General features: G+C 32.1%; 1 protein-coding gene across 1 annotated transcript; it reads left to right on the plus strand.

Annotated features, from left to right (window-relative positions):
• The first annotated feature begins 2,289 nt into the window (after positions 1–2,289).
• On the plus strand, positions 2,290–8,621 carry LOC109190513 (mitochondrial import inner membrane translocase subunit TIM50). The gene is made up of 10 exons (XM_019341007.1): positions 2,290–2,710; positions 3,350–3,438; positions 3,944–3,980; positions 4,310–4,371; positions 4,499–4,612; positions 4,859–4,963; positions 5,042–5,140; positions 7,642–7,798; positions 7,954–8,056; positions 8,342–8,621. The coding sequence occupies exons 1-10, from the start codon at positions 2,443–2,445 to the stop codon at positions 8,385–8,387; spliced, it is 1,080 nt and encodes a 359-aa protein (XP_019196552.1). The 5' UTR covers positions 2,290–2,442; the 3' UTR covers positions 8,388–8,621.
• The last annotated feature ends 860 nt before the right edge of the window (positions 8,622–9,481 follow it).

A 9,481-nucleotide genomic window follows, 5' to 3' on the forward strand; every position in this document is an offset into this window, starting at 1 on the left:
TGTGGTGGAATCAAAATAAGTGCGAAAGTGATCCATTTGTAATTGATAAATCTGTTCGGTTCCGGTTCACATTTAGGGGGCGTTTGGTTCACGGAATCTTGGATTACCCCAGGTAATAGGATTACCTCCTGGAAGGTAATGTGAGATTTTGAGAATGTAAGATTACCTTGTGTGTTTGATTTGGATGGTGTAATATAATATTACCTTGTTTGGTTCAGGATTATATTTTATGTTATATGAATCAATTTACAATAATGGCCTCAATAATATATATATATATATATATATATATATATATATATATATATATATATATATATATATATATATATATATATATATATATATATATATATATCTAAAAACATAATAAGTCTCAATGAATGTTATATCCTTGATTTATGTCCATCTTTTTATATGCTAATAAAGGTATACATATTACTTTAAATGTTGTACACTTCAATGTTATTAGACAAATTTGTCCCTACTATATTCTTGTTAGACGAAACTACCCTTACACCGTTATAACACCGTTACTTTTTAATTCAACATTGATGACTCCATCATTATTATCATGCACTTTTATCTATCATATCTTCTTCCTATTCTTTAATTATAATTTTATTAAAATCATTATATAATTAATTTAATGGTTGATTATATTTTAATTAAATTTCTATGAATGGTAAATCATATATGTGTGTATAAAATACATATATTATTTGTGGAATTAATTTCACTTTTGGTCCCACGACTTTTGATGTTCTATCACTTTTAGTGCACAACTTTAAAAATTTTTAATTTTGGTGCCTACCTTTGTTATTTTTATCAGTTTTGGTCCTTTTGGCCAAATTGACAGTGAAATGTTGCTGTATTTTATATTGTTAGGGGTAAAATCGTCATCTCAAGGAAACATCTTCAATATCTAAATAAAATCACTGTAAAATTATATCTATAGGTGTTTGATGATGAGAATAATGGGAAAGACGAGCAGAAATCAGACAGATCTATGGGATTTATAGTTTCAACCATTGGCAAACTCTTTTTTTTCCTCTTAATATGATTTTTCTTTTGTTTAAATATTGAAGATCTTTTCATGGGATGACGATTTTGCCCCTAAAATATAAAATTCGGAAATATTTTATCGTCAATTTGGCTGGAAGGACCAAAACTGATAAAAATAACAAAGTTAGGCACCAAAATTAAAAAAATTTAAAGTTGTGCACCAAAAATGATAACAACTCAAAAGTCGTGGGACCAAAAGTGAAATTAATTCTTATTTGTGTATATATAATTCAAATTATAATTTAATTATTTGTATTTATCAATGTTTTAATATTGGGCATGAACTTTCGCGCATCGTGCGTACAAAATGCTTATATATATATATATATATATATATATATATATATATATATATATATATATATATATTATGTGTGTGTATTTATTTATTTATTTATATCTATGAATGTATATCAAAATTTAAATATTAAAAAAAACTAAATATATAAATATACACATATGTATATTTGATTATATAAACATATACTCCGTATTAATTTCATTATATTACTATTATTATTATTATTATTATTATTATTATTATTATTATTAGTTAACAAGGGCAAAGTTGGAATAATTCAAGGTAATCTAAGATTACCTAAAAAAAATGGGGTAATCACATTACCTTGAAACATTACCGCCACATCAGCTTTCAGGTAATATAACATTACCTGGTAATCTCATAACTTGAACCAAACAATGTAATATAACATTACCAGACTCAGATTGCCTAGGTAATCCAAGATTCCGTGAACCAAACGCCCCCTTATTCTAATTCAATATATTAGTAGATATGACTGTGATTCGGTTCTAGGAAATGATAAATAGGAAGGTTCTAGTTTCGGTTTGAACCGTCGATTCATTATTTATTTATTTTTGCAAATTTTATTTCATATTTTTAAAATAGTTTAATTCAACAATTATTTTATTTTATGTTATTTTTTTCGGTTTTGAATAGTAACCATAACTATTCATATTGGTTTGGTTTGGTTGCTACAATGTCTCGTTCGGGTCAAATGAATTGTGGTCATCCATACATATAAATAATAATTTGTTAGAAAAAATAAATAAAATAATTAATTTAAGAGTAAAAATGTATATTTAACATAAAAATGAAATTTTTTTATCACTTTTAAAGAAAAAAAATGTTACAAACTTATAATTCAGGACAAAAAAGTATCATTTTTTCCTTTGTTTAAGTTCTTTTCATTTTCTGGTGCACAGTAGCAATTGGTCACCATCAGTCTTCATTTGTAAGCTGCCCCCTTGCCCCTGCCCCCCTAGCTTGTAGTCGCCACACAACCCTTCTCTCCTTCCGTCGACTCTATCGTCTCTGCAACACTTCCACGCTTTGGCTCGCTCTTACTCCAATACAAAATGTCCGCAATACTTCGACGCCAACCGCGTCTCTTCTCCGTGTTTCCGAGGAACAACCGCCGCTTCTCCTCAAACGCCACCGCCGATCCTCCCAAAGAGCCAATCATTTCCTCTTCAACAATACTCAGCGATCAGCCTCCGCCGTCCGACGCTTCTACTCCCAAACCTCCCCCCGCCGGAGCTGAGAAGAAACCGTGGAGTTTCCTCAAGTATTCCCTCATTGCCGCCTTCACTGGCGGCGTAGCCACAGCTGCTTATGCTACCTACGGTTCGTACTTTGTTATTGATTTCGCGGTTTCGCCTATCCTTTATTTCATTGTATGGACTGGATATTGTTTCGTTGCTATACTGTTGGTTATGATGCTAGCCGTGTTTGGAAAGAACCTCCAACGCTCAATTGCCAGAATGCTATACAAGCATCAATAAAGCAGTAGACAGTGACGAGTGATAAAGTTATTTAGTATTTATAGATCATGATTTCAAGGGTTAAATTTACACTGGTTGTGGTTAGTGGTAGAAATGAGAAGCTATCCTTTAACATGCAATGTGGCAGTAATTTAGTGATTGGTAAGGAAGTTGATTTTGGATTGGTGTTTATAAAAAGAAATTCAAGAGACTAATTTAATTTCTAACAAATTCCATTAACCTTTTAAGGAATTCAGTTGAATTGTGAGCTTTGTCACTATGGTTTTGACTGCTTTTCTGGCAATATAATACTTAATTTGAATGCCTTCGTGATACAATACCTGAGTTACGGCTGAGTATCCACCTCTACATCATACTCAATGGATACATTTGGGTATTCTACTTAAATTTGAGGTTTAGTGCTTATGTGTTGAGTACTGCTTAATATTCTGGCAATTTTGTGTAATTAACTTCATCATAGCTGAGCTATCTTCATCTGCAGCATACTCTCTGGATGAAGTTGATCAGAAGACCAGGGATTTTCGGGCAGCTGCAAATTATACTGTTGGGGATGACGCACCTGCTTTTGATGTGAGTGTTTAAGATGTAGTGCATAGTCTTGTGAGAAATTTAGTTATCATATATTCAATGAAACTTGTGGAAATAGATTGAATGTTTTATTGTTACTAGCATAAACTTAGATTGCCTTTTCATTAAGAACCATCATACCTGAGTTATAAAAACCTTCTCATTTTGGAAAAAAAAGGGTAGGGGTGTTAGGTTGAAAAAAGAGTGGACAGCTTAACACTACAAATGCTTTATTGAAATAGTTATTAATGAATTGAAAATTTAAAGACTTGAAGCCTTGACATTATACATTGGTTTGAAGATGGCATTTTAAGATATGTACCAGTAAACCTCAGAAATGTTGACAAGTGTCCAGATTTCCATGATAATTTCATTGCAGGGAGTTTGAGGCTAGTTTTTCCTTCTGTGTTATATATCCTGGGATCATTCATATTGTTTCATATAGTGGTGTTCCAGTAATGTTAGAAATAGGTGTCTGAAAATTTCATGTTTCTTCTGCTTATTGCAGAAAATTAAAGCTCGGGTGTATTCTTCTGCAATGACTGGTAATACCATTGTCTTACTGTTTTTCTCTTTAAATATATACGCATATATAGAATTTTAAAGTGAGGAAGAGCATCTAGAGTTTGGCTAAAGTCTTATTTATCACTATTCTATCTTGAACTTTGATGATGTTTCTGATGCCATTAACCTTTTTGGGACTATTAGTATAATGAAACAGTACAAAATTTTGAGTTGTACATCCTATGAAATGCTCAAGATCTGGTGCATATTCTCATTATCTTCTTTCTTTCTTTCTTCTTCTTCTTCTCTTTATTTTATTATTTTTATTTTTTATTTTAATTGAATGGTTATTATCTCTCTACCTTTTCAGTACCTGCCAAGTTAGTTGAACTGTACCTAGATCTGAGACGGTTGGCAGAAGAGCAAGTTCGAGTTGAGTATCTATAGATCATTTATAGTACAGAGTATTAAGCTGTATTTGAATTATGATTTTTTGTTATTTTGATTACATTTCTGCTTCTTTTATCAGATTAAATTGAAGTGTCTGTTTTATTTGTAGGATTATACTGAACCATTATCTGATAAGCTACTCCCAGATTTGCACCCCATGGAGCAGCATGTGATTACCCTTGTTCTTGATCTAAATGAGACGCTGGTATATTCTGATTGGAAGGTATCTCTGATTCATAAAACCTGCCTCAATCTTACTTGGAATTTGTGTGTTTATAAGTACTGTGTCAGTTGCAGTTCCTGTGATGCTGGTTTATGTGTGTGTGTAAATGTTACTTAATTTTAACACACTATTATGCCCCCCCCCCCCCCCCCCCCCCCCCCGGCCCCGTGGCCCTTCCCCAGATAGTAATGCTTTTCTAAGTTGGGTTTTGTTGCTTTTATTTGACTTTCCCCTCCTTCTGAAAAGCGTGACAGAGGCTGGAGGACTTTCAAGAGACCTGGAGTTGATGCTTTCCTGGAACATTTAGCTCAGTTTTTTGAGATTGTTGTATACTCTGATCAGCAGAGCATGGTACATACTATTATTCATTTTGCACTTATTCAATCTTCTCTGGTTTTATTTCTCAAATATTTTACTTGGCATTTGCAGTATGTTGATCCTGTTGTCGAAAGATTGGATCCAAAGAACTGTATCCGGTATAGGCTATCAAGAGGTGCAACTAAATATCTCAATGGCAAGCATTATAGAGTAAGTTTATGTCCTATGTTACATGTAATTGTTTTAAGATGGGTGCATCTTTTTCCCTCATCATGTTTATTTCTCAACCTTCACTTTGTCCGTATCAACCCATGATTGTATTGCATAACAGAACTACCTTCTTCCCCCACTTTCAACAGTACCTCAGCGATTTGCTGGGGCACCACTTGTTTCAGTTGTTTGTAATTGGGATACTATGAGCCCTTACTCATACATCTATGGGCCCTCAATCAACATTCAGTCCATACTTGATGAACATCTAGTCGTGCACTATGAACATTTAGTTTAAAATTGATAAATATTATGATGCTAAATAGTTTAGTTCAAATTGAACATACATAGTAATATGTGAACATTCATTTTAAGCCTTAGTCAGATCTCAGATGTGATGATTATTTGCTTGGGACTCAACTAGCTTCCTATAATTGGGCCTCTATTTTCTTTTGCTAATTTACTTAAAATGTTTTTTCAAATTTCTATACCTATTGTGAAAGTAGAAAGGTTTAATTGCATTTGTGTAAAAATACGTACAGAAGATCATATATTTATATACTCCAGATATGAGTTTGGGCTGAGCAGAATATTACAACCCTTGGGTTACTTTTCTATATTCAACACCTATTAATAAATTGATAAAGGAAACAACAATGAATTGATAGATTGAACAATGAAAATGCAATTTTATATGTAGTCTTATCTGTAGAGTTCAAAGTTCCCTTAATTAGAACACTTTGAATAAAGGGTTAAGGGTCAAATAAAGCCTTGAACATTTTTGGAAAATGGGTAATGCATTTGGACTCTTGAATTGGAAAAAGATTCAAATAGATGCCTAAACTTGAGAAAAAAAATGCAATTGACCCCTTTGTAGTTTTTACTCCCTTGTTGCATGTAAATGTCAGGTTACATGCCATACAGGATGCCAACACATATATTCATCCTCTATGCTGTACACATAGGATGCTAGCTTGACTAAATTATATCATCCTACCTTTTTCAAAATCTTCATGGCAGCCAAGAAGTTCAAAAAAAATTATTATTATTTATTAGGGATTAGTGTCAAATAAGCCATCGAAGTAGTAATAATAGTGCAACTGAACCCCTTAAGTAAAAAAAAAAAAGAAGAGCTTCATTCAGACCTCCTAAGTAGGCAAAAAAGTGCAATTAGCTCATTTAGCAGGTTAACAAAAAGTAAAAGCTGAGTTTGGTGGTAAATTAATGCTAGGTTGGATTCCTTGTGTAATTTTTTAAAGTGTTGGCGTTGATTTGGTGTTAGTTTACCTAACTAGGATTTTTTAAAAAAAATATTAAATTTTTTTTTGCCAAACAGAGGTCGATGAAGACAACCTTGTCCACCTGTTTTCCTTATCGCCCCAAATATTTAGCATTAATTTACTGCAAATTCAGCTTTTACCTGTTGTTAACCTACTAAACGAGTCAATTGAACTTTTTTGTTCACTTGTGGGGTCTGAACTCTGAATGGAGCTTTTTTTTTTTTTTTTTTTTACTTATTAAGGGGCTCAATTGCACTATTTTGACTACTTCAAGGACTTATTTGACACTTATTCCTTTTTATTATTACTATTATTATGTATTATGTATGCCATGTCAACAAAAACCGGCCTCATTATCAATTTTATAAGGGCTACCAGTTGTTTACTGGTAAGTAAATAGGGTCCAACTGCAATTCTTTGTTTCCCCTGAGTTCGAGCACAAGGGTTTTCTCAGTTTGAGGGTCCAATTGCATTTTCCGGAAAGTTCAAGAGTTTATTGGGCACTTGAATAAATTTTTTGTATTAAAATTAATTGGGGCACATATTGAATTTATTAAAATTATAAGCACTAGATAAATATTTTGGAGCTTGTGGTGGCCTACTTCACTACATCTATGGCAGTAGCTTTTCACAAACAAATGGCACTTTTTAAAAGATTTTTCTGTTAACACTTATGGACTTAGCACTACTGTTGCTTTTCTGTGGAGTGAATCTTCTATGCTGAACTGACATTAGTTTATATATTGATTTGTTTCCCTAGTTCTCTGGATTTTTATGCCATCTGGGTTCTTTATCATTGTAACCATAATTGGAAGGATATAGAACTCTATTATGTTGTTCAGCTGTATAGCTGAATTATATGTATGAAAAAATTCCACTAATGGTGTTGATGCAATATATGCACAATTGCACATATTACTTTTCATGCCAAGAGATTCGAATTTGGATTGAGTTTCTTTATCTGTTGGTTATGTAACAGGAAACTCAAACCACTTGATTATGGGCTTCATTTAAAATGAGCATTTATGTAAGAATCTACTATTATTATGTGACTAGCTAGCTAGGTTGTGTTATTTTGCTTGTGGTCTAAATTACCTAGGTTGAGTTGTTGTTTTTATTTATTATTATGCATATTCCCTGTCCCTAGTTTCCTTTTATCTTTTGTTGGACATCGAGTTGACTGCATTTTATATATAATTAATAAATGATTTCTGCTGCCAGGATCTTTCAATGCTGAACAGAGATCCCTCAAAGGTTATATATATCAGTGGTCATGCACTTGAAAGCAGCCTTCAACCAGAAAATTGTTTGGAAATCAAACCATGGACAGGAGAATCTGAAGATACAGCACTTTTGGATCTTATTCCATTTCTTGAATGTAATTGCCTTACTTTTGTGACTTCTAACTTTAGAATCAGATACAAGTTATTATGGGTCATATTATTATTATTGTTGTTGTTTTTTTCTTTAAAGAAAAATATTTATACTTCAATCTCTAGGAGTAGGGTTTACAGGATGATGCTTTGAATGCAGATGTTGGCAAGCATAGGCCAGGTGATATACGAGCTGTTTTATCTTCATACGAAGGGCGTGATGTTGCCAAGGAGTTCATTGAACGGTCTAAGGAGCATCAGAGGTGAAATTCCTGTTTTCCATGTTTTGACTGCCTGCTGAATCTCTTTGCTAGCTTTGTTCCTCATTCAATCCTCAGTAAATTTTTTATCTTAGATACGTTGAAGGAAATATGACGGTTTGGAATTTTCATAATTCCTTGTGTGAAGAAAGGAACTCAATACATACTACTCTGTCGTATTTTCCTTTCCTGAAATGAATCCATCTGTTCTTGCATCGTCTTCGTCCAATTATATTGTTTGTGAAGCATCTGAACTTAACGTAGTGGATGTAATTGGTAATGGTGCAGGCGAATGCAAGAGCAAAAGCAGCAGGGTCGTATCTGGCGCCGCTAGATACAAGGATTGGCTAACTGTAGGATTGTATACTTGTTCGAGACAATGAACAACAACAACTATTACTACTGTGAAGTAGTAGCAACCAATTTTGTGTAGTTAATAATTCCATCCTTGTTTGGAGATGACCCTTTTTCAACTCCAGCCTACTGCACTCTTCCATTAAATATCTTTACCCTAGCTTAAATCAACTTCATGTTTAACCCCATATTATTATGAGTCACACTTGTGTGAGATATGTGAGAGAGGTTAGACCTAAGATAATTGTTTGTTACTTATGATAAAAATCATAATATTTATTGCAGAAAATTTAATATTAATTTGAAATAAATAAATTGTTACTTATACTAGATATTGTAATATTTATATGTGAATATGTGATGTTATTTAGGATAAAACGACTCTTATTAATGATGAATATTGTAATATTTATAACTGAAATTGTGATACTTATTAAGTATAATTTTAATGTAAATATTGTAATACTTACATGTGAAATGTTACTTATAAAGAAATTGTGATACTTACTTATATTATAGAAAATTTAATATCAATTTGAATTTTAAAAAATGGTTATTTATGATAGATATTGTAATATTTATTTGTGAAATTATACATAAAATCATGCAATTAGGTAACCAAAAAATTATGTGGTTCAGGGATCCAATTGTATTGTTTTTGAGTTTGATGACCTAATTGTACTTTGGTGTGCAATTCAATGATTTATTTGACGCTTATTCTTATATTATTAATAAAGAACAATGTTCAAATAGGTCATTGAACTACACATAAAAATACAATTAGATCATCCAACTAAAAAAAAACTACAATTGGTCTTGTTTCTTCGATTATTGACGTGGAAGTCACCCCATTAAAAAATTACTACTGTATTATTTTTAAATAAAAAAATAAAACCACTCTTCCCCGCCACATTTTTTAGTCCAAAGGTTGGAGTAGACAAAGATGATGAGGGGTGATTTTATTTATTTTATTTAAAATTATTAAAATAAATTTTATTTATTTTTTAAATAAAGGACCGCCACATCATCAACAATAATCATAGGAACATGTCAATTTTTATTTAATTGCATGAT

This window comes from Ipomoea nil, unplaced genomic scaffold (genome assembly GCF_001879475.1).
Source record: "Ipomoea nil cultivar Tokyo-kokei standard unplaced genomic scaffold, Asagao_1.1 scaffold1576, whole genome shotgun sequence".
NCBI classification, from domain to species: domain Eukaryota; kingdom Viridiplantae; phylum Streptophyta; class Magnoliopsida; order Solanales; family Convolvulaceae; genus Ipomoea; species Ipomoea nil.

Bases quoted from the DNA above. Each gene is read 5' to 3' on its own strand.
- LOC109190513 (XM_019341007.1), top strand. From the start codon at position 2,443: ATGTCCGCAATACTTCGACGCCAACCGCGTCTCTTCTCCGTGTTTCCG. The intron at 2,711-3,349 runs GTTCGTACTTTG...CTTCATCTGCAG, and splicing joins AGCTGCTTATGCTACCTACG to CATACTCTCTGGATGAAGTT. The intron at 4,964-5,041 runs GTACATACTATT...TGGCATTTGCAG, and splicing joins ACTCTGATCAGCAGAGCATG to TATGTTGATCCTGTTGTCGA.